The sequence below is a fragment of the Chinchilla lanigera genome, unplaced genomic scaffold (assembly GCF_000276665.1).
Source record: "Chinchilla lanigera isolate Chin_1 unplaced genomic scaffold, ChiLan1.0 scaffold00031, whole genome shotgun sequence".
Lineage (NCBI taxonomy): Eukaryota > Metazoa > Chordata > Mammalia > Rodentia > Chinchillidae > Chinchilla > Chinchilla lanigera.
Genome location: NW_004955432.1, coordinates 22,258,227 through 22,284,086, shown reverse-complemented (window position 1 = coordinate 22,284,086; position 25,860 = coordinate 22,258,227). Strand labels below are relative to the sequence as shown.

Here is a 25,860-nt window from a genome sequence, read left to right as displayed (position 1 = left end):
AATCTGGAGCAGGTCTGCAGGGGTATACAGCAGTAGGACCAAACCATGTTATATAAATATATTGTTAGCTAACTTTTACTTTACTCTTGAAAAATTTAAGGTGGCTTAAAAGAATACTCAGAGAGTATGCATAGTCACTTAGGTGCAGATAGAAAAACATGCAAGACAGGTACAGTGGAAGCAGAGGTGAAGCCTCATTTCTCTCTATCCCCCTTCTACACCAGGAATCAGTTAGGGTTTTGCACGGAGTGCAAGAGAAGCTGTAAAGTTCTTAATTTAAGTATAGAGCGGCACGGTGAGGTAAGTGCTCAACAAGTAATAGCATTAACAAATTCCTCACTCTGGTTGACTAGGATTTTAAATAGACAATTGTAATATGAAAAATCACTGGTGGCAAAGCACACAGTGGCTGAGAATTCAACCTTTACCAGTGGCTCAAAAGAACAAACCTGCATTTCTACTCATCTTCTCAAAGGAGCACAGTACGGGAGGTTAAGGAATCACTCAAGGTTACCCCAAGGCTGAAGTAGCAAAGCTGGAACTTGTCTGCACTTTTGCTTCTGTATCCCTGGAACTATAAGCCCTTACAATAGCAGTATTGGCTTAATTTCACACGGCTAGATGGGTTTCCTAAAACACTCACATTTTGATTATTAAAGAGATGACTCTTGTTAATGTATCCACTTTAAGTCAGGACATCTAGTAACCGGGATGGTTTGCATCTTTTGAACTGATTTTATTTTTACGGCTCTGATCAGTATGTTATCACACTTCTGGGCACTCGGCCAGGATTATCTTACTCTAATTGGCAGATAGGGAAACTGAGGTGCAGAATGATTAAAGTGGGCCAGGCAGTCTCAAGTAAATTAGTGGAAAAACTGAAATTAGAACTCAAGATTCACAATTCCCAGCCCATATCCAGTGCTGTACACCACTCCACTCCCTCAGGAGTATCATCCTCTCTGTGTGCCTTCTCTGCCTACCCGATTTGTGTCTCTAGTTTCTATAAATCTCCCATCACCTTGGAAGGCGATGTCTCTGTACACACTTAGGAAAAATGTCCTTTTCACAATGTAAACGCGGGCATTTTTCACATCATCTAGGGTGAAGAAAGTTGGAATGAGATATTCATTTTACATATTGGCTCGTATTCAAAATGCACTTAGCCCTGCAAAATTCTGTCAACTGAACAGGCACTCCATCAAAGGTGGTTCAAAGTTCCACCTTAATCAGAGTGCAGATGCTTCAGCAATTTCATAGGTGTTTAAAAGAAGCCCTTTGAGATGGAGAAGCTGAAGATCACAGCTGTCAGGTGACTGAATCGAGGGTACCTTTACACGGACACAGCACTGGAACTAAGCGTAGGAAGGCTCCCGCACTTGTCCACTAGTGTCCACTATCCACACACATCCTTGAACAACCCAGCTGCTTGTCCCACGGTCAATGCAAGAGGCAGCTGCAATAACATCCAAACTCGCATGCAGGGTGCCCACAAGTCCATTTGCTAGCGGAGGGCAGCAGTGCCTTTCTCCGACAGTCATCACTGGGCTTGCTGCTCACGGGCAGCATCAGCTTGATTAATCTCTCAGCAAAACAATCGCTTGAGTCCTAAATTCCTAAGGAACTCATCCCACTTCCCCCTCTACACGAGCTGATCCTGCCTACAGCAGCACTTTACCCGCTCACTTAGATTTGGAGAAGCACAAGAATTAGAAATTTGCTTTTAAAAAGAATCAACCCATGAGGGTCAGGTGCAATAGAGTTTCTTCAGAAGGGGTGCCTCAGATGGAGGTAAGCTATTTCTCCAAAGAACTAATTTTCTGTTCTGTAATCTATGGAACAAGTCACCCTTCTGGCAAGAATTGTTATGCAGACCCAAAGATCAAAGGCATGAATGAGCTTCGGTGGTATTTCTGTGGCTCAATAGATGCTTTGTAAGACGTCAACAGTTTATATTACTAGATTTTTATAAATGACCCTAAATACCTCTGTGCAGCATTGGCTTATGATGTTTCAATTTCAGACACGTAAGTTAACAAAAATCCAGCAGGAGACACCAAGAAAAGCCATTTCTCTTGTTGTGTTTGGTAATACTCAGCTAGTGCGTAAATCTCACATGATTTCATCCTGTTGAATGTATCTGAAGACAATATTTTAACAACAGTTTATATTCATACAGGATTAGAAGAAGCAGGAAGCTATTTTTTATCTCAAAATCTGGACTTTTTATCCTGAGAAAATAATTCTCTAGAAGGAAACTTTCTTTTTTTCTTTTTAAATTTATTTTAAAGAGGAGGAGGAGAAGAAGAAGAATAGAAATAAAATAAAAGTTTTGAATCACGTTCATAAGAGAGTCATGATAATTAATACGTTGTGTATTTTATTTTCACAGTAGTTACTCAGAATGTAAGATATAGGCAAGAAATCTTGTCCAAACAGCATTAGCGCAAATCTTTCTTTTCAGTGAACTAAGAGAAACTAGCTGTATAACTATCTTAACTGTCTTGTGTATATATTTTTTTCCCTTTTTCTTCCTTCCTTCCTTCCTTTCCCTTTCCCCGCATCAGTTTCTCTTTCCTCTGAACAGTTTCTAAGAAGGAAACTTTAAATACTTTTGGGCTTTCATGCACAACGATGGTTACACATTCTGTTTTTATAGGAAAATATCTTTTTATACTGTTAGTGGAAATTGGGATAGCTTTAGAATGTGTGAAGTGTATAGAACATCACATAGTAGTAAACTATATTTTACCTATAGAACCTACAAAATGCCCACCTATAATGTATACTGAAGACTGCCCAACATTAACCTTTCCACTGCTGTGCCCACAGGATCTTACCTTTCTTGGGTAACGGGAACGAACTTTTGAGCTCATGGATAAGGTATGCTTGGTTTAGACTTAACCTCTTGGTGTTAGTCTTCTTAGTGCGACAGACATGTGACTCAGTTCTAGCCAATGGGAACTAAGGGGAAACTGGTTAAGTAGGACTTCCAGGACGACTTTATCCTTCCTATGAAAAGTGAGAGGCGTATGGGGCGACCTTTCCCCCTTTCATCCTGCTTAGAAAGGGATGTGTTCCTTACATATAGGAGAAGTCAGCTTGCGGCCATGAAGTGGCTCCCATGATTAAAAGGACAAAAGACTGCTTTTGTCATTATCAAGCTACAGAAAGAATGCCAGCAGTACTGACCTCTTCACAGTTCCTTGTCTGACACACATGTATATATTTTATTTTTAAAGCACAACCTTTCAGTTACCGGAGGCGGGAATCATTCCTAGAACACTCTTCCCCATTGGCTGGCAAAGAGCACACATATCTTCATTAGAAATGTGAGTTCCATTTCTGACTTCAACATTTCCTTCTATCACTACTAGACTAGCCCTACAATATGCTGCCTAACTTGTTTTTTTAAATTAATTAAGTTTATTGGTACATTTTAGGTATATATAATGATCACATTCATCACAGGGAGTTTGTACCTGTACGTGATGTAACTTGATTCTTTTCCCATTCTCCTCCCCATTTCAACCCCTTCCCTCTCCTTGCTTACAGAAGCTTCGTTTCCATTTGTGTCTTCTTTCCTCATTTTTTTCTTTTCCCTTCCTTCCTTCCTTTTCCCCTCCCCCCTCCTTCCTTCCCCTCCCCGTTTGAGCATTTTCTTCCTATTTCACAGTATCTTTTCTACATTTTTGCCCTTATTTACACTTTCAGCTTTTCACGCCAGAGAAACGATGTGGTATTTACACGTGTGTTCGATTTATTTTACTTAAGGGTATGGTCTCAAGGTTATGCTAACTTGTATCAGGAAATGTTTGCTTTACATTAACATCAACTTTAGCAAAGCACAGATAGGATGATAAATTAACTATGAATCAAAGAATTTCATACATTTTTCATCTAGAAATATTATGTAGAGATGATAATATATAATGTTATCATAACATAATACATGTATGATAAACAGCATCCCCATTGGTCTCAATTATCCCCTCTAAACTGGTATTTGGGCCCTTGTGTAACATACTCCCCTTGAATGTGGCTAAAATTAGTAGTTTTCTTCTAAATAATTCAACGTGACAGAAGTGATGGGGTGTCACCTCCAGGGGGAGGTGACAAAAGACTGTGACATCTGCCCTGCTTGCCGCCTTGCTTTCTCTGCCGGCAGCCAGCTGCCCTGAGGTGAGTTGCCCTGTGGAGAGGTCCACGTAGAAAGGAACCAAGGGAGACCGACAGCCATGCAGACCCTGGGGTCCTCCATGCAACAGCTTGAGAAGACGTGAGTCCCACCACTGCCGGCGAGTGAGCCTGGAAGCGGATCCTCCCCCAGCGTGACTTCGTGAGGACTCCAGCCTGACGCCTGACTGCAGCCCGTGAGGGGCCCTGAGCAGTCACGCCGGTTCCTGACACAGGAAAACACGAGACGGTCGATACTTGTTTTTCTGTGTCACTAAATTTTGGAGGTAATTTTTTGTAGCTGTGGACAATGAACACAATTCCAAAACAAATGAATTTTGTTTTGATTGTAATTTTTAATTGTCTGGGCTTTTTTATTATCATTGTATCTACTCAGTTCCCTGGAATTTGGTCCTGTGGCAAAGCCCATAAATATGAGAAGGAAATACAGCATTTCCAACTTTCTATAATTCCCACTAAATACAATACTAGCAAAGTTTTAGGCTATGGATAATGTTTGTGTCGCACTGCCCACCCACGTAGCTCAACTGGCTTGGATTTAGAACCAAATACTCTCTAAAAACTAAGTCACTTCCTTCTAGAAAACCCATCTCACATCTCGACTCTGAACGCTCTTGAGTGTACTAGCACACACCTTTCTTAGGAGCTCCAGCAGGAGTAATGTGGCAAAGGAATCCTTAGGGAAGAATGCATATTAAACACACAATCTCTGGCCCTCTTGAGACTTATTTCGGATTCTCTGTGTGGGACCTGTGACCTGTATTTTTAATGGTATTTCTCCTGCTTCTCAAGTAATAGCCTATTCTATAGTACCCCATGGCCCTTTGGGTTTACAGACAGCTTCTTTTTGTCCTTAGCATTCTTCTCCCTCCACGTCTTAAGAGCACCTTGTGTGCTGGACGGCATCTGGCTTCTTCTGGATAAGTGAATGGAACCACTCTCGGAAAAGATTCTCCTAATTTAAGCCTACAAGTATGCATTACTGGATAAGATCAATGCCCATCATTTACTATGAAAAACACCAGACGCAGATACCCTGATTTACTGTCATTATTTGCACCAAGTAAGTATAAACAAATGCACATTAAAAATTCAAATGCATGTTTCCAAAATCCTAATATAGGCACCAGACCGAATCACACAGAGTTTAGACCAGTTTTCTACATCCTTCTTTGTTCCCACACTATTTCCAACATGTTGAGATGCCTTTGAAATCAGTGGAATAAACGATGTGTGTGAGCGTGTGGGTGCAGAGGCGGATGAGAAATAGAACAACTGAATGTTACCAGAACACAGGAACCTTGCTGATGCCCACGGGCTTTCTCAAGGGCAAGCTTTACTCAGCCAAAGTAGCACAGCTGAAGAGGGCGCAGTGCTCTTGCAGACTCGCATTCTAAATCCGTATGATTATGCGGACTCCACCGTGACCCACCCACAGCGCCAGGAAGAATGTGAACCTGGGCTAGAAACAGTGACCTGTGTTCTAGTGCTGAAAGCAAGCTGACTCCCATGGAGGGGCAGCTTCACCTTGCAGGAGCTCACGGGAACGGCCACAGGGAGCGGGGAGGAAAAGGACACTGCCGAACAGGACTCCATTGGAAAATGGCAGAAAGGTGCATTTCATCTCGTCTCCATGAGGAGAAAAGTATTGGGTGTGGGTGTGGGATGTGCAAAGGACCGCAGTCACAGTCCTGGGCTTCAGCAGTGGCCCGAGAATCAGTCCCTTGCACTGACCTCCTTCTTGTGTTCCTGTCACTACTGAAGTATCAGACTATTTTACATGCAGAAGGACTGTAAAGCTTCCTGTTGCGTTCATCTGACAAATCTCTCTTGACAAACTTGTGAAGTTCTAGGTTATCTTCATAACAAGGATCTCAAAAGAAATCCTTTATTTCCCCACTAAAGGTCATGAAGTAATTCGTGACTAGGTCAAGGCCGGGAGCTGGGGCAGGGTCTGTTTGTTGCAACCATCCTGCTATCCTCCATAACGGCCAGTACTATCATGTATGTGTTAATTAGCAAATCAATGTTTCTTCCACAGACGTACTCCTCCGACGGAACTATAAATGCTCACTGAAGTGATGTGGGAGTACATAGAATTTCACTAACCATAACAGCGTCTCTTGTGAATTCTTTGCTGGGTACCACAAGCATGCTTTTATTTATTTTTCGGATTTCCTTTCATTCTGAATGACTTTCTTACTCTTCATGGCTCTACACCAGTGACGGCAAACCTTCTAGAGATTCTAATGGTGCAAACTGCTTGCTGCAGCATGGGTGCCGTACATTCATCACCATTCATCTAAACCAGCACCACTGCTGACAGGAAATGGAGGTGGAGTGTCATCTAAGAGAGCTGGGCTACCTGAAATGCACTAATTTAAGGTCTTTAAGTCTTTGCCTTTCATGAAAAACAATTTATGTGTAAAGTATGTTATTTGCCTGGTTTGGTTTTGACCTCGAAATCTTCGTAACTATAGTTGTGCAGCCCTGGCTGAGAGTGGCTAATACTCATGGGGCTCTGAGAGCAGGACCAGGGGACAGGCGGGAGGAACAGCCAGGCACAGGGAGAATGAAGTTCTTTGATGCTTGTAGTCTCTTTTTTGTTTCACATTTGTGTGTGTGTGTGTGTGTGTGTGTGTGTGTGTGCGCGCGCAGCACGTAAGGAACTCGTACTTCTGAATGAATTTAGGTGGCTGTGCTTGCTTTCTTACACAAAGCATTCTCTCCAGCTGTCCACTAGTACACTATTCCAGGGCAGGAGACTTTTACGAAGGACTGGCCGTTCCAACAGTTGACATTATGGAGCGCTGTGTGCCACTACGGATTCGTGTCATACCCTGAACGTGAGGACCCGCACAGTAGGTACTATTTTGGCTGCTCTTAAGATTCTGAGCGTCAGGAAGGCTGTGACCGTTAACTAGACCACATTCCAAGACTTCAGTCTGTTGGTTCCTCCTCCAATTCTCCCTCCAGCGCATGACACTCTTCTGCCCCACGCCAAGTTCCGTTTTCTGTTTATGCAAACCCACTCATCCAGAAACACACCGGGATGTCTGAACTCACAGACTGTTGCTCACTGTTGCCTGCACCCTTACTGCGGGGAGCGGCTGAGCCTGAGGTCGACAAACTCCTGGAGACTAGAGCAAAGCCAGTCCCAAGGACGCAGGGAGTGTGCAAACAAGTTGACCTCTAGCTCAGTTGCGTCTCAACAGGTGTCTGGCCTTGGTGTTCTTCTTGTTAGCTGCAGTACTGATAGCTTTGAGGATGTTTCGCTTTCAGTGTTCTCAGCAAACGCCGAGAGCTTGTGCTCTGGATCCCACCATGTGCTTTTGTTCCTTTTGTGCTTCAATGTGTATAAAGAAAGATGCTGGGGCTGAGACAGTGTCGCTGCTTCTCCATCAGTGAAGTCAGGTCCCAGCCAGGCCCAGCTTTTCTCCGTGTGTCTGTTTCTTCTTACTCTCTCGTCGCCCCTCTCAGGACCCCGTTGGCCGCCAGGTTGTCTCCCCTCCAGACAAACAGAAGACGGTGCCCCCGCCTCAGCATTGCCACCTCCATCATGGGAAGAGAGCGCGGTCCAGCAGGAGGCAGGACCTGGCTTCCTTCTGCTCTCGGCTCCCCCATTTCAGCTTTACCCTCCCTTCTGTGCCTCATTCTTTATCTGACCAGGACCCCTGAGCCATTTGATCGTTGGTTAGCAGGGTCCTCACTGCCTTGTCAGCTTTTTCTGGCTTATCCTGGTTTTCCACTATATTTTACATACCCCTTATTCCTTTTTTTTTTTGTTTTTTTTTTCCAGTACCGGGAATCGAACTCACCACCTCGCGCTTGCCAGGCAGGCGCTGTGCCACTGAGCTAAATCCCCAGCCCCTCGCACCCCTTATCCTTTAAAGGTAATGGTTCTCGAACATTAGAACACTCAAGAATTTTCTGGAGATATGTTAAATACAGACCCTTGGGCCCCGAGTATGAATCAGCGGTGTGCGTGTAGGATCAGGCACCTGTCCCTCCTTCCTGAGATGGTGTGGATCTTAAATGTCCTGCTGATGGCTCTGTGAGCAGCCCGTGGCAGTCTGGGGGGCTGGTGGAACCTTTAGAGCCTAGTGGGAGGAAGTTAGGTCTTTGGGGGGTGCTCTTGAAGGGGATACTGAGAACCTGGCTCTTCTCGCTCTCCCTCCTCCCAGGCTACCAGGAAATAAACGACACCCTCTGCCATGAGGTACTGTGCCACAACAGGTCCAAAGCAACATGGCCACATGACCACTTTCAAATCATGAGGCAAAAAGGCTTTCCTGCTTTAAGCTGTTTTTCTCAAATATTTTGCTACAATGATAGAAAGCTGACTAACATATCCCTACATTTTGATGCAGGTAATTTGAGGAGGATACACTGAGAAACAAAGTGCTATAGGCTTCATTTCATGCAAAACAAGAAAATCTAACATATCTGATGCTCAGAGCTGAGTGTGATAATCGTTACTGCACTGCTTTTGAAAGGTACATTTGAAATGCACCATGGTGTCCTGGGCCGCAGCATCAAGTCTGGGTTTGAATCCCTGCTCTGGAGTATTGCCTCATGCAAAGTACTAAACCATACGAGGGATTCTTGTTTGTAAAGTCCAGGTACTGAGGGCACCTACTTCGTTGGGCTGCTGGGGTATTCAGTGTGCCAACTTAGGCAAACTGTTTAGGACGGCGCCAGTTGTGTCAACAGCTGCATGAGGAGCTCTGGCCCTGGCATTCTGGCAGAGAAATGGGAAGTGTTAGGAACTTCAGCAACATTCCTGGGAAAGTGGAGGAGACTCTTCGGAGAAGGGGACCCTTTCAGCATTCCTGAAGTCCTTCCGCATACAGGGTGACCACTTATTTTGTATCCTGCCATTAGATGAGCAAGAGAAATCAGCTCATCTCTAGCAGGTCCATCAGCCACCTGGCGTTCACGACAAGACACGCAGTAACCAAATACGCCCTGGGGTAGAAGATGGCCCATCAGAGCGAGTGCAGGGGTATGCCGGGGAAACCGGCGCCAACAGCAAGCACATAGTCTTTGCTTTGGATTAATTTGCTTTTTATCTGATTCCTCCTTTCCTAGGAAAGCAAACCTCAGGTTTCTCTATGAATTATCCTGGGGCTCATATCACACTTTGAAACATAAGCTGAACCCCCCGTAAGACAGAACGTGTTCCGAGTATACATCCTGTCATACACTGAATTGGGTACACTTTGCATGCTCTATCAAGGTCCTAATCCTCAGTGCTTAGAAATGTGATCTTATTTGGACAGAATCATTGCAGATGTCTCTCTTATGATGAGACCATACTGACGAGGACAGGCCCCTCACCCCGAAAAGACTGCCATGTTTATAGGAGGAGAGCCGCGGGAAAACACACAGAGGGAGCCAGAAACTGGAGTTACGTAGCTGTAATCTGAGGGTTTCTGGCAACTGCCGGCAGACAGCAAGAAACAAGCAAGGGACAAAGAAGGGTCCTTCAGAGGGCTCAGGGGAGCACGGCCCGGTGACACCACGACTGTGGGCGCCCAGCCTTCAGAACCATGAGACAGTCGTTTTCATTGGGTTAAGTCACCTAGAATGTGGTGTTTTGCTAGGCAGCCCTCAGGCAATGTACACACATCCCTGTTGGGGTGCTGAAAGCTATCTTCACCGTAAGAGAATTTGGGGGCTCCATACTGTTTTTATACCTCTTCCTGTAAGGTGTTCATCCTTCCTTAGGGTGGTCCCTGGTAGGAACCTAAAACCTAACTTGTGTACTCGAAGTCAGCTTGCCAGGAGCCCGCATCAGAACCAGGTTTCTCTCGTGCACACAGCTCCACACTTAGTATCACAGAAACATCTAGGTGCCAATGGCTCAGCGCAAAGCAGCCTGCATCTCTCGGTTCTTTTCTCTGCACAGACTGCTGGTATCTATTTGATTGTGCTTGTTGATGTTGAGTGTCACTAAACAAGAGACACAGAACAGAGAACAGTGTAAAAATAACCAAGCAAGAGGCTGCAACAGTGGCACAGAGGCTGAATGGTTATTTAGTGAACTGGACAGATAGAAGTGATCCCTCGGGAACATTTGTGTTTCTTATCGTTGAGGAGAAATAACTACAGCCCTTGGTGTGTTGAAAGTTCTGTCCCAAATCAAGAAGTCCTGGCTCATTTAATGCATGGAAACCTTATTTTATCCAAACATGCAATTAAAGGATTCATCCAAAGGTCCAGCTTCCTCACTAAATTCTGTGTATGCACTTGGGAGTTTGTTATTCTTTAACCTTCTGGGTGTGTCATGGGACAGATATGAATGATTGCCACACTAAAAGGAAATAAAAGCTCTTTCTATTTTATCAAAGACACAAGAAACGGAAATGTCTTCACCATTTGCAAGCTGCCCATTGGTCTGAGAACACGTTTGTTTGAACCAGAGCTTTTTAAACATTATTAACTTCTTTTCAGTTCCTGCAATACATTTCCTGGTGGCAGAGTTTGCTTCCTACCATTCAGTTAAGGCAAACTAGGGTTACCAATAGCATTCGTCTTACCTCACTGCTGGGATATTTTCCTTTCTAGTGCTTTGAGTCTGTTTATTAAACAAATAGAAAATGAATGAAATAAATCCCTGCAGGTCTCAACACTGCTTGGCAAGTGAGGGAAAGGATTACACACTGGGGTTTTTGCAAGCTCGGAGCACGGACAGTCTCAGCCCATTGTACAGAGCTGTCTGACACTGTTGTGGCTGTCAAAACACGAGGTCCACCTTCTATGATGAGGTTTCTCCATCTGGGCATGACTGCCAGCTGGGGTCAGATAACCCTCTGTTGTTGGGGTAGTGGGGAAGGCCTCGTCCTGTGCATTGTAGGATAATCACAAACACCAGCAGTCTCTACTCACTAGGGGTCAGTAGCAGCCCCCAAATGCTGACAATGAAAAATGCTTCCAGACATTGCCAGATGTCACCTTGGAGGAGAGGCGGGGTTGCAGTGTTGAGAGCTACTGCTCCAAAAAACCCACAATACGATGTAATGAGGCACAGCCTTAAATTCATCTAGAGCTTAAGATGCTCTCTTATTTCCTGCAGGGGCTTTTGATTTATATTACCGCGGCCTTGGGGGTTCATTTATTCATTCACTCAATACTGGTAAAGCAGCTATTTTTGAGGATAGACTCAGTGAAATGCGCAATCAGGGCCAGGGCAAGGTCAAAGAAGACAATGCAAATAAAATAGAGATGACCACGGGCTGTGGAAGCTCCTTCAGGAATCACCACCATGGGCAGCGAGGTGGGGTCCTGCTGGCGTGCACTCCTTATAAGTAAGCAGGCATTTTCCTATCTGCCTCCCAAATCACTAACTTGTAGATTTTTTTTTTTCAGTGCTGGGGATCAAACTCAGGATTATGCCATCATTTAACTGCGCTTCTAGTTTTTTTCATTTTTTATTTTGAAACGAGTCTCACTAAGTTGCCCAGGCTAGCCTCAAACTTGCTTCCTCCTACCTCAGCTTCCCTATGTGCTGGAATTATAGGTATAAGCCACAGTGCCTGACTTAACTTCTAGAATTTTGACTGGATTCTAGAATAACTTCTCCCAGGACAATGCCACAAGCCCTTTCCTGTCTCAGAACTTCTAGTGTGCAACATGTTGGCTTTGGTTGGAACACTCCTTTCACCCTCCCTCTGGCTACTTCACAGTTATTTGTGTACATGACGTCTTTTGTTTGTTTGTTTGTTCCGGTACCGGGAATCGAACTCACAACCTTGTGCTTGCCAGGCAGGCACTTTGCCGCTGAACTAAACCCCCAGCCCTTTCACAGTTATTTGTAATGTCTTAACCTAAATGTCCTTTCCTCAAAGATTTCTTTTAATGTCAACGCTTTTGGCCCAATCTGATCTCTTTTCATCCAGCCTGTCACAGCCTTATTCAAAATTTTATTTTGTGTGTGTGGTTATTATTGTGTGTGTGTGTGATTCTAGACTATAAGCTTCTGAAATGTCATGGGTACCAAATGAATATATGTTGGATAAATGGATAAGTAAATACTGCTGTCTCACCTTCTCAGGTTTTACAGGTACACTATCCAGATAACAATCTCCTCTAGAAAGAGAGTTCTAAATGTGTCATCTGGTTCAATGGTTATTAAAAACCTTCATGGATTGCATTCCTATTTTTCTAAACCAGGCATAACTTTGGTAAAAAGTAATAAACAAGAAGAGCCTAATCCCTGGAAAGGTAGATTAATTCAGTTTTTGCTTCTCATGAAATCTGGATTCAAACCTGCAGATTTTGACATAGCTTTGCTCAGACAGCTGATGAGTTTCCTAGGAATGTTCAGGTGGTCTGGAGTTCAAACAACTTTCATGTTTACCTTCAGAATCACACAGCTGGACTGCTAAGTGATGGGATTAAAATCAGGGCCCTCAATGCTAAAACTTTATATGGGTCAGGGAGAAACAAACTTTACAGCAGATTATGGGAAAATGTGACTCAAAGTCACAGAACTTCTGCCATGTAGCTCTTAGTCATTTCATCTTATTGCTTACAGATGGGCTGCTTAAATAACTTCAGAAATGGAGCCACAAGAACTAGGTGACCTTGACAACCGCTGGCACTCAGAAAGTCTGGGAGTTTCCTATTTGGATAGACCTTTTCAAGACCCTAGATCTACTGAAGTGGCAGGTAACTATGCTCTTCTTTGCTACGTGAACCAAAATGAATTGGCTGGTTGGAAAAAGTGAAACTAAAAGTTTGTAAGCAACCTTGGAACTGATTTTCTGGTTCATCCTGGAACACAGCCAATCTGGCAGCAAGGGCAAGACCAGAGTCAGAGCGGGAAATGAGCCCCAGCTCTCCATGTCTTCAGGTCCAAATCCTTATACGAAGTACCTGTACATTCAGCAGACCATCGGTAAGCTCAGTATTTCTTCAACTCCCACAGTCTGGATATTAGGAGTGAGGATGCCAGTCGCTAGAAACCAGGAGTAGGGTAACAGAATACTACTGATGAGAAGTCCTCCTTCATTCTCCCTGCCTGGGTTTCATGCACTTTACAGGCTTCCTCGTTACTATGAGCACTGGTCAACTGAAATTACACAATTTTAGAAATGAAAGACTCAGAGATTGTCTACTACAATTTGATTTTTATAGATGAAAAAACTGCTCTTCACAGCTGAACATACATGACTTTTCCAAGGCCCAAGACAGACATGCAGTCTGTGCCCAGCAGCAGACTGAAATTCAGCTGAGACTCGGTTCTCCGCATCCTTTCCATCTCCCTATGGCTACTGGCCTCGCAGGGAAGACCAGTGATACCGTCAGCTCCATTGCAGGTGTGCCTGAACAGGGAATGGAGGTTGGAAACGGGGTTAGGAATGACACTCCGGCATTCTAACCAGAAGACTGTCCTTCTGGGAAGAACAGAAAGCATAGGCAAAGGAAAGGAAGAAAGAACAGCCAGATTACACCAGTGATATGAGCTTTATGTACAAAGTATGCCTCTTGCAGTTGCTACATCAGGGTTCCAGAAAATATTTTTGAAATGGGAATTTGAGTCATAAATACCATATTCCAAAGAAAATGCTAAGATCTTTTCTCCCAGAGAGGATCTCCTGGACTAACAATTACCCTATGGTGGCCATGATGGTCCTGAAAGTCTTATCAGGCATTATGATTGAGATCTAAAATGTAACTCAGAATTCCTACGTTGTGGAAAGAGACTGGACCACAGGGGTGCTAGAGCTGACTGGCTGTTCGTGTGTGGGGCCTGGCTGGAGGTAGGTGACCGGGGGCATGACCTGCAAGGGCGTACTCTTGTCCCCAGCTCTTCCCTTCTCTCTCTGCTTTCCGGCTGCCCTGGGTTGAGCACACTTCTTCTCAGCCAGGCCCCTCTGCCATCTTGTTTCTGCCTTGGAGCCTGCAGGCCGTGGACTCAAACATAAAATGAACCTCTCCTCTTCTAAGTTGTGGGAGCTGGGTATTGTGCTTCAGCAGTGAGAAAGTAACTAAGACATCTAGGACGTCACGATACATAGTTTTATTATTAAGAAATTCTAACACTCTAAACCAGACACAGGCTTGTACATTAGCTGCACCTAAGAGCTAGAAAACAAACAAAAAGTGGTTCTGGGTCCTATCACAGACCAATTAAATCAAACTTTCTAGACATGGGTATGCACAACAGTCTTTTAGAATGTTCCCCAGATGATCTGCAGGCAAAATGAGGAGTTCCTGCTCTGAATTCACAGGCCAGTTGACCTCTGCAGAAGCCACACTCTCTGGAGAGTTTCCATCACAATGGGGACTTATACAAGCTGCAAAGTCTTGGGAATATGCACCGTGTAGGAGGGAGTGGATGGGCAGGCTTGCCATAAAGATTATGTTTCGTGCTGACCTTTTGGTACTTACAATGCATGCATTTTTCTGTGTTCTATTTTCTGATATTTACCACTTGCATTCTCAACCACTGATTAAAACAACGCCACATCAAATCTTCTTTGCTTCCAAATAAACCAGCTAACTTCCTGGAGTAGAGGAACGTATTCCTGTGTATTTCCATGTTTAACAAGGAGATTGTACATAAAGGTTGTTTTACACTGTTATGGCTTGTGTCTAGATGTCCCCCCAAAGCCTCAAGTGGTCAAAGGTGCGGCTTTTTCAGAGGTGGCTGGATCTAGAGTTCGTGATGCTGGACTTGATTCATGGTGCAATGCTAGGCTCAAGGGCACTAGGATTAGGGCTGTGAGTGTTATCTGCCTTTTAGTAGTCTGGATAAGCTAGAAGGGGTAGGAAGAGGTGTGGCCATCCCTTGTTGCTCTGCTACCTTCTGCCCACCATGAACTGTTTCTCCTCTGTGATGCCACCCTACCTTGGAGCCAGCCAATTATGGACTGAAACCTCTACAAACTGTGAAGTAAGCCTTTTCTCCTTTAACTTTGGGTGTCAGGCATTTTGTCGCAGCAATGAGAAAAGTAACTAAGACATATACCAAGTTCTAACTATAGAAGTAGCGGGATTTGAGGGGTTAAATTGACAAGTAAGGAAATAAAGACACAGCTCTTAGCAAACAACCTCTTGTGACACATTCCTAGGATTAACCACTTATTACTTGTGTTTTTATCATAATATAGCAGTTTTTTAAAAAGTTAAGCATCCCTTTTTTTTGGTCTTGAATGATGACTGTATCAGAACAGTGTTTTTCTTGTAAGTCCCACAATAACCTGACAATAACCCAAAGTAATTGTCATCTCATGTTCTCTTCCAACCCTTTCAACTCAGTCCCTCCCCAGCTTCACCTGGAGATTCCTTTTTACCTTTTATTTACTGCATTTTGCTCTTCACTAGGACTTCTCCAGAATGTCTACTCACCCCTTAAAATTAAAACAGCAACCCATCCTTTAGGTTTCTTTTTTTTTTTTGTTTTTTTGGTACCATGAATCGAACTTATGACCTAACGTTTGCCGGGCAGGTGCCGTGCTGCTGAGCTAAAACCCCAGCCCCATGGCAACCCATCCTTAATAAGTCTGACCAATAGGAGGTAAGGCAGAAAATTTTACATGTGAAAGTCTTAATTATGCTTCCTTTAAAATATCACTAGGTTATGGAGATGGTGAATGTTCTGGAACAGCTGACAGACTTTGGGTTTGGGCCTTCCGTTGTCTGAGGGGTAGGTGTAGATTCCCGTAAAGGTGAACATGCAGTAGTGCGTCTCAAGCAGGAGATCTCCTTTCTCTGGAGGCTGTGGAACTACTAGAAGGATTTCCTGCTAGTGATTTTATATTATGCTTACCAGACAACTTAGTGTTTACATATCACAAGTTCCCTAAAAAATGACAGTTCTCTCTTGGTATCTTCTTATTTTCCATGTTTACCTGTTTTTCACTTCGTATTTATATATTTTGTTTCTGGTCATTTAGCATTATTGCGCTGTGTAACAATGTTCCTCATATTTTTATGGGCTATTTATAATTTGTCAGTTACTTTGATATTATTTTTAATCACAGATATAAACAGGGTCAGCACAGTTGGTGTCATTTGTAAGTTGATGGTCCTCTTATCTTGTTCACTCCAGCCTCTGATAAAAATATTAAATGTGCTAAGACTAAGACCGTGGCCCTCTCTGTATGTTAGACATCAAGTCACACCTAAAATTCACATTACACGTAAATTCCCATTACACATCACCGCTCTTTTTTGATGGCTATTTCTTAGTTTAGAGACGACAAAACTTTTAGAACTTTCAATGATAATAAACAGCCGGCTGCAGCATGTGTGCCCTTGGTTCACCACCCCTGTTTAGTCCTATCTATTTGACGGAATAGTGACCCAAAGATTTTATACTTAGCCTGCTGACAGACAAACTATCTGGGATCAAAGTGAGACATTTTACTCTTATATAGTCCAGTAAATCCATCCCTTATCACAGGAGACAAGAAAACAATGCCTACCCTGGGAAAGGGCTGATATTTATTTCCCTTGGCACAGACATCAATGATGAAATGAATGATATCTGACCCCTTGTAGAGACATCTCAGTGTTTTACTGGTTCTGCTTTTATTTTTCCCCCTGAGAAAAGATCCAAGATCTACAAGAGACCACCTCTGACATACAAAATGTCTCTGCTGCTGCAATAGCGGTGAGCAGTCCCCACGTCCTTGTGAGTAAAACCTCAGAGCTCTGTGTACCTAGTATCCAGCAGCGATAAAGCCACAGAGGAGGAAGAGGAGGCGATGCCAACCAGCAGCAGATGGCATCCCGGGAATCTGCCTGCTCGGCCTGTGAGATACTCAGAGATTAGCTTTTCCTGCAGGAGCCCCAGGAGGTCATCACCGGGAGGCTGGAGAGACACATTCGCGTCCTCCTAAGAGGGGGAATTAAAAGATATCCTAACAATCAATATTTTAAATACACATGTATTTTAGAACATATTTTCCCCTTACAGTAACAGAGTAAATGTTCCTGCTATTTTATTATATTTCGGATTGTTTTGTAATAAGGTTTTAAATGTGCTTAACGTAGAGGAAAGGGGCAAAGGAAGCCGCTCAATAATGAAATCCCCCTGTGCCTTTTTATTTGCAACCGATACTAAATCGGTTGAGGAGGAATTTCAAGTACTGACTCAGTTCAGCTCCTACTGCTGACGGCTGAGTCGGTGCGGCACCCCGGAAAGGTCCATTTCCACGGCAACATCTTTACCGGGCTCAGGAAAGGTTTATGTACTGAATGTAGCTTTTAGAATTTTTACTTTTAAACTGCCATGAGTGGGAATGTTAAGCACACACACATACACCGTCGAAACCTATTTAAGCCTCCTCATTAAAAATGCGTGTTTCTTAATTGTCAAGACAGCTAACAGTGAAGAGAAAGCTCAGTTGTGTCTTCAGAAATAGGAACTTCCCCTCCTACGAGTCCGTCTGAGGGCACCGGGCACCCACAGGAGCGAAGGGCCGGTGTCTTGCTCTGAAGGACGCAGCACGAAGGGGACAAGGAGGAGAGCGGCGAGAGCGCTGGGATGGGCAGTGAGGCAGAATATCAGGGCTACAACGGTAGTAACAACGGCGTGTGGTGACAGCACAGAAGACGGCTTCTTCCGAGGTGGTCTGGACACTGACGCCAGCCCTGGCAGATGGCTGCAATTCGACGAGGCGGGCCTAGTACAGCAGAGCTCACAGTGCGCTCCATGCAGTCAGTGTGCCCTGAACAACGGCTGCCTGTTCCTTGTGATTAGCACCACCCAGGAGAATGGCCCATTCTCAGAGCTTTACCGCTGGAGAAAGAGAGGAGTACCTGAAACAGTTTGCTGGGCTCCTGGTAACAAACTGTGCTAGACAACTTCTCTTCCCAGGTCTCTGCAGACTGCCGAGAACTCTCTTGCGCCTGGTTGTAGCTTGTCCCTTCGTATGTGACCTCACTCAGAACTACTCGCATGCATGTTCCCTCATTACATTCTAAGCCTCCTGGAGGCAAGGGCTGCGGTTTAACTGCTCAGTCTACGCCTCGGCCCGCTGAGGTCATCAGGCAGGGCAACGCTGCGCAAAGAAGTGGGTGTGGGCAGCCGCAGGCCAAGGCGAAGGGCCTCCAGGGGCTGTATTCACCTTCGACCCTTTCCCTTCCGGTCTCCTGCCTCTGCACTGCTGGGGCTCGGAATCTTTTTACTGTTCACTGTCAGTGAGAAAATGCAGTTGCGTCTGACGCCTGTCCATATAAACACGAGCCAGTACAATCTCTAAACACAGCTTTACCTTTTAATACAGAATCCACCAACAATCGATGTCCATTTCCACGGCAACATCTTTACCGGGCTCAGGAGAGGTTTATATACTGAACGTAGCTTTTAGAATTTTTACTTTTAAACTGCCATGAGTGGGAATGTTAAGCACACACACACACCATCAAAACCTATTTAAGCCTCCTCAAAATTAAAAATGCGTGTTTCTTAATTGTCAAGACAGCTAATAACGGTGAAGAGAAAGCTCAGTTGTGTCTTCAGAAATAGGAACTTCCCCTCCTATGAAATAATAACAAGACACATCTCCTCAAGGTTTAACGAAGAAAACACGACACACTGTATATCTGAAACATCATCTAAGTTCCCGTGAGAGGCAGGAAATATGCATTCTGTGCGGGTGTAAATCTGTTCTACCGGTGAATTCCCTGGGTACTCGCACAGTACATGGATCATGCAGATTTCCTTTAAGACAAAATCACAAAACACTTCCCTACCCTAAACAATGGCTCCTGTGAAAGCATGCCGTTGTATGTTTCCTGGACTAACTGAAAAAGAGTTAAAACTATTTTAAACATTTTAATCTTTGAGTAGTTGACGAAATATGCTGATGAAAGGATGTCAGTTTTATTAACCCCACATTTCAGGGAAGGAGCCTAGGGGCTGAGGGGAGAGTCTACTGGATTTTAAGAGCTCCTCCTCTTAATGTAGCTTGGTGGCAGTGATACAGGGCAAGAGAGAGGTAACGACAGAGCATGGGGTGGTCCGGGGAGGAGAGGAAGGTGGGAACTTGGCACTTCTGCTAGAAAAGAATGAGGGTAGGAACTTCTACTATATCACAGGAGAGTCAGTGACTGTGTTAGTTTTTCTCCCAAACTGGGATGCTTCTGAGTGAGAAAGGGGCATTATTAATAGGCACTCAACGCTAACCACGGGTGTCTGGCATGGAACAATCTAGAAATGATGGCCACCCCACTCCTAGGTCACCTTGAGGCTCTAAGATTGCAGTTGGCTTGAAGCCCAAATAGCCGCAAGGGTGGGAGAACCTCAGAGCAAGGTTGATTTGGGGGCCCTCCCTTCACGGTGCTTCAAACTCTCTGGCGGGCTTTAAACTGAGCTCAACTAGTCTTGTGCCAGGGAAAACATCTAGAATGAACCATACCTGGTGACTTGTCTATTCTCTTAGGGTGGACTCAATGAGAGTGTACACTTCTAGGTCAACCTCGGCCACCATCATTCATAAATTTTTCTTCACAGTGTAATCATCTGAAGAACAATCATTTGAAGCTTCAAAGCTTTTTATCTCACAGTGTGATCACTTGAAGCTTCAGGCATGAGATCTAGGTATTCTAATTTAACAAATTCTGAGCAGGCCCAGGCATCTGTATTTTTAAAATTTCTTGTAGTGATTCTGATGCTAGCCAAATTTGAGAATTCTCTTGGGTGTCTAAGGAAGCAAAATGGGCCTTTCAAAATACCTCAAATTCCACATCTTCAACAGAAAAATGAGAAGTTGAAAGCCAGTAAGGGAAGAGAGAACATTAGAAAGGATCTGTTCTTCACAATTTCTGTAGAACTAAGCAGAAGCAAAGTGTCTTTTTTACTTTTTTGTGGTGGTGGGGACTGAACCCAGGGCCTAGGCGTGCAAGATGAGAGCTCTACCACGGAACCGCGTCCCTCATCCAGGAGCAAGTTGTTTATAAACAATTATGTTAGCGCGCAACGCACTGCATCAGGGGACCTCTGAGGAAATCTGTGTTAGGCAAAATTTGAGGCCCAGAGAGCTTATTTAAGAACTTCTTTTTAAAAGAAATATAACCTGCAAACGTCTTGGCATAAGCCACCTTTGTGTGGAGACAGGGTCCTTGCCTCTCCTCCGCCACACACAGCCAGGAGGCTCACAGAAGGGTCCAGCACCCCACAGCGTACTGAGCATACTCTTCCCCCCGCGGCCCGCTGTCTCCGGGCATTTCGTCAGAGAGAACTCACGTTCACAGGCGGGGTCAACAGCGCAGCAGTTTCATTTGGGATATGAAAGCGTCGACTATGTTATGGACTTGAGTGGGCAGAACGCAGAAGCAGGGGGCTTTGCAACTGCTGAACTTTCCAGGTGCTGCTCACTACCCCTTAAAAATGTAGCCACCACTGCTAGTAACAGAAAGAACATCCCACAGGGTAAACCTTTTCCTAACCCAAGCATATTCGATGTGCCATGACTTAAATTATTAAAATTATATGTAATTCCACTCAGTTAAAAAAAAAAGTTAAACTAATTCCTCCCGTCTTTTTTTTACCATAGTACAGGAGGAAAAAAATCTGAATATGCATTTAAGATGCACAGTATTGTTTGCTGCACCTGCAGGTGTTTCAGAGGCTTGAGCATGAATAATACTCCCTGCTTTAGTACACGCTTAGAAGAGAACTGCCCACCAAAGATGACCATAATGCTATTTTACAAGCGGGAAGTTCTGAATTCCTTGCATAATTTCAACATGGCAGACTATAAATCACTATATTGTCAAGCTATTGCTTAAACAAGCAAATAAGACTGATACCAATTCCAACAGAAGAGTATTAATATGTCTGAGGGCAATTGATATTAATTGCTGTAGGGCAATTTGATCTTTTAAATCAGATGCTTTGGTGATAGATATATCAAATTTATACAGCTTTATGAGAGATGATTTTTTTTTTTTTTTGGTTTTTCTCCAGTATGGGGAACTGAACTCACGACCTTGCGCTTGCCAGGCAAGCGCTTTTGCCACTGAGCTAAATCCCCAACCCCTATGAGAGATGATTATACTGACATTAATCACCAATAGCTCTAGAATGCTTTCTAGTTGAATGAGATCACAGAGACATAGGGCATTATGTTGAAACCCAAACTAATCTGGCTCAAACTGACCATGCCCACGTCTTTTCCTGATGGCTAAATAGAATTCTGTGTACAGTACATGTATGCTGGAAAGTCATGACATGCGAATTTTTGGAAAGAAAGTTACAAACACATGTTTTTATAATTTACCAAAGATGTTCTCCCACGTTCTACTCTGTCTCAGTGATAATCTCAAAATCATCTAAACTCATTTGTCTTCCCTGACAATAACTCATGACAAACCACAGTCTTGTCTATCCTTTCTGAACGTTGTTCTTTTCAAAATACCTGTTTTGAGCCGTAACTGAAAATATGGATAACATTTAAAATTTCATTAACCCTTCATTTCTATTAATGTCAAAAAAAAAAAAATAGCAGCCAGGCTGGTATCCATTATGCCCCCACATTCTGTTGTTTCCATGGTACAGTTACAGGCCCTTCTTGTATCACCATGGGGTTATAGTCGAATAGACTCATAAATATTTGAAACAATTTTCGTGTAACGCCCTTAACCTTCTGAACACTGTCGTCTCCCCTCGGGCAATGGGATCTGCAGCTGGCGGCCACTCTCCCGCATCTGAAGAGAGCACTGCACCGCACTGCGCGTTGCGACCCTGGGAAAAGGTCGAAACCCAGAAACTGAAGCTTGGCTTCTACTGAAGGAGCACTGCTTTTGCATCACCATAAGCCCAAAGCACTGCAAGCTGGGAACCATCTCTACATTTGAATGCTTTTCTGTTTAGCCAGTTGTTTCTGTTGTCCATCACTTCCTGGTACCTTCCCCAGAGACATCTGCTGAAAAGCGCATCTTCATCATACCCACCCAACGAAGCCTTCCGTGCCTTCCCCTGCTCCCCTGAGAAAGTCTAAACTCCTCACAAGAGCTGGCTCTAGGACTGCACCTGGCCACTATCAGCCCTTTCATTTTTATCGCCTGCCACGCTGCCACAGGAATTCCCAAACTCCAGTCAAAGCGAGCTGCTGGAACTCCCGCGTGAGACCTTCCACGGCCGTGCCTTGCTCATTCGGAATGGCTGCCTGTATCTCTCAGCTGCGCGTTCCATCCTCTTCATGATCCAAAGCAGCGTGCACCTGCCTGGTGCCCATCTCTCCTACCCCGCTTTCCCCCGCTTCCTTCTCCGCAGCTCACGGCCCTCTCCACGCTGGAGAAACTCTGACGCTTAACATCAGTATCATCCACCGTTTTGAATTCTCCTTACTAAGCAATATTCAATGCTATTTACTTCTGATTTATTACAGAATATATTTAGCCCACTTCCAAAAGGAGGATGGGAAGGCTTGCAGTCAAGACCTCACAAAACTGAATGTGAAAAAAGAAGTGAAAATACAAAACCACAGGCCGGAGCAAGTAGTAGTAATAAAACTTGAAATCTAGCTACACGTTTCCTGCCTGTCGAGGCCAACTAAAGGACCCATTAGTTATCTGGCAGTGACTTACCACTGTGGTTTGGAGTGTGTGAGTGTGTGAGTGTGTAAGTGTGTGAGTGTGTGAGTGTGTGTGAAGACTTTTCATCTGTATGTCTTTTGTAATTGCTAAGGTTTATTTTAGGAGTTACCTAGCAAAGCATCTAGTCTAATATATTTTAACAGTGTAAAATTGATTTATGACTAACATGATAACAGAATCATAAATCTGAGGCCATTTTCTTTATGTAGAGAATCCGAATAAGCTTATGATGAAGATATGAATGAAAATGTCAATACCCGATATATAAATTTCAGGAAGAACAAAGGGTCTAAGGTTGTTACCACTTCAATTACAGGAAATTAAGAAAGCATTCGCAAACACAACCTTTTAGGGTAAAAAAAAAAAAAAAAAAAAAAAAAAAAAAAAAAAAAAAAAAAAAAAAAAATATATATATATATATATATATAGTGTAGAGGAGCAAAATTTTGTAGGGTAAGAAATTAATTTATTAGAAATATATTGTAGATTTTAACTTATATCATTATTACAAATGGAATAGGAAGTACTTCTCCATCTTCTTGAGAGACAAACTTATGATATACACTATTTATGAGGTTATTTTTTCCTCCCCAGATAGCTGTTTCATGGGCCTGGAAGGACATGTGCAGATACACTTCGCTCTTCATATTTTATATCAAAGTTTCATTTCTTCTCGATATAGGGCTTTTTAAAAAGCTGGCATGGAGATATTTTTTCAGTGGAAGGAATACTCCCGGACAGTGCGGACGGTGCGGAAGGCACTGTCCAACAGAGATTTTTGTGGTGATGGAAATGTTCTACATCTGCGTTATCCAATGGGTAGAGAAATGTTCTGTATCTGTGGCCCTGTCTTCCCATGTAAAGTGCTTAAAAAGTCACTGGAATGACCATGAAACTGAATTTAAAATTGTACTTCATATTAATGACATGGCATTTAAGTCGAAGTAGCCACACATGCCTGGTGACTACAGTATGGGACATAACAGCGTTCACAAGCCTCTGTATTTCTAGGACACACCTTTCCTTACCTGCTGGGCACTGTTAGTGGTAGACTGTTTGCACACTGTCACTGGATTATTGTGTGATGTTATAAAGTACCGTGCAGGCTTGGGTGCTTCTATTATTTTAAGAAGACTATATTAAAAGTGAAATTCAAGAGAGTTTATTATTTATTGTCATGGTGTCAGCGAGAAGGTCATCCGTGTTTCTGTCATGACATTGAACTTGGGCTCAGTGCTAATGCTTCATGAAGCAGGAGGTTAAGTAGCCTCACCTCCACCAACCCTGGCGAGCTAGCAGTGCCTGTGTAAAATCTGCAGTGACAGCCTTGGTCTGCCTCTTCCGGGCATCTGAAGAAGTGGTTCTCAAGGTAAACTGTTCTTGTCCAAAGTGTTCTCAAGGTAAACTGTTCTTGTCCGACCCTCTAGCTCTGCTCGCAGTACTACGAGCGAGTGGGCGGGGGTCGGTTTCTGCAGGCTGGAGGGGGCTGGCTTCCACTCTTTTAATTTGAGGATCCCCATACTTGCCCTTTGAAATGCTATTTTGTAAACTGCTGTTTCCTCTAAGGCTGTTACGCTTTTTTCCCATCTGCGCTGAAGTCTCTTTTCCCAGAGGGGCCTTTCTGTCTCAATTTAGTCATGCGTGGGTAGAGACCCACACCCTCAGTCCTGGCCTCTGACTCCGGGAGGTTCCTTCGCCCCAGGGAACCCTGCTCACAGTGCCCTGGGGCAGCCGAGTATCCAGCGCTGCGGGTCCCCCTCAAATCTGCCGCTTCTCCTGGCAAGTCTCCTTCGGGTCCCAAACACACCGGAAGGGAGGAGAGGGGAAAAAGTAAAAAAAAAAAAAAAAAAAAAGAAGAAAGAAGAAGAAAGAAAAAAGGAAAAAGAAAGCTTTCTTCCTTTAAGTTACTGTTTTTAGCAGTTTCTGTAGCAATTCTAACTTCTGGCTTGTAAGGTACTTTTGTTGTTGCTGCTGCTTTTAAATAGTTCATAACCTGGCTAGTAGAAAATCCTGCAAAATTCCAATTTTCCTTTTCTCTCCACCAGCAAGCCAAAGAAGTCAGTTCTGACCGCTACGTTTCCCTTCCAGTTACAGATTAAAGTGTTCCCCCCTTTGCGATATATAATTCATCGACGTGAACAGTCTCTGACCCACCGCTCCGCGCACGCGCAGATAGGAAGCAGCTGGGGGGATTTCGCCCCTGGGCTTGGTCGGAATCGCATTCTTTACCCTCTAACCCTGAAGACAGAGACCAGGATTTTCCTCCGCCCTCCTGGCCGCTCAAGGAAATCCCTCTGCCAAACATGGCTCAGGTCCACAATTTCCCAATCCAAATGGGTTCAGACAATAGATCCCTCTGGCCAGAAACGCTAAGAGGGTCAAAGTTGTAATAACAAAATGAAAATTTTAAAAAAGCCTGACCACCGTGTGAGACCTAAGTTTGTCCAGTAACCCAGGCAGCTGATCTATTTTTAATCGGCACATTCTGAAAGTATGAAAAAGAACTTCAACCCCAGCGTTCAGTCGGGCAGAAGCAACTGTCCACACCTAGGCGTCTACGGGGTAAACCAAGAGATGCACATTTGTTCCGGGGTCGTAAATGGGCTTAGCAGGGTACAAGGGCCAGAGACTTCCAGTTAGAGCACCTCTCAAATGTACATCATTTTTGCCACTGCGCATATGTACATCATTTTTGCCATCGGTTTTAAATATGTAATCTCTCTATATAGTATATCTAAATAACTTGGCGAAGAGAGTCATTTCAGGTCTTTTCAGCCGGAGAGAACGCGCACCCCGCATCGCGGCTCACGCCCGGCTCCGGCGCGCACGGCCGCCCCGCAGAGGGACGGGGACGGCCGCCTCCTCCCGCAGCCCCAGCCCTGCGCCGAGGCCGGCCGCGCCCTACCTTGACCACGTCGTCGTTCAGGTGCTTGGGGTCGCGGTTGACCAGGTCGATCTCCTTGGTGTGCGCGTCGTACAGCGGCTTCTCGCCCACGTCGTCCGCCATGGCCCTGTTGTTGGGCTTGTAGATGTTGCCCTGCTCGCGGACGGGCACGGTGTACAGATGGCCCTGCGGGCGGCCGGGGCGGCGCGTCAGGCGGCGGC

At 44.3% G+C, this 25,860-nt stretch overlaps 1 protein-coding gene across 1 annotated transcript in view; it reads right to left on the bottom strand.

Annotated features, from left to right (window-relative positions):
* Positions 1-25,825, bottom strand: part of Cav1 (caveolin 1, caveolae protein, 22kDa) — a gene marked incomplete at its 5' end in the record, with an annotated part of 34,142 nt that extends 8,317 nt beyond the window's left edge. Inside the window, 1 exon segment of the mRNA XM_005388120.2 lies at positions 25,661-25,825. Coding sequence (XP_005388177.2) covers positions 25,661-25,825 — 165 coding nt within the window.
* Between the last annotated feature and the right edge of the window lie 35 nt (positions 25,826-25,860).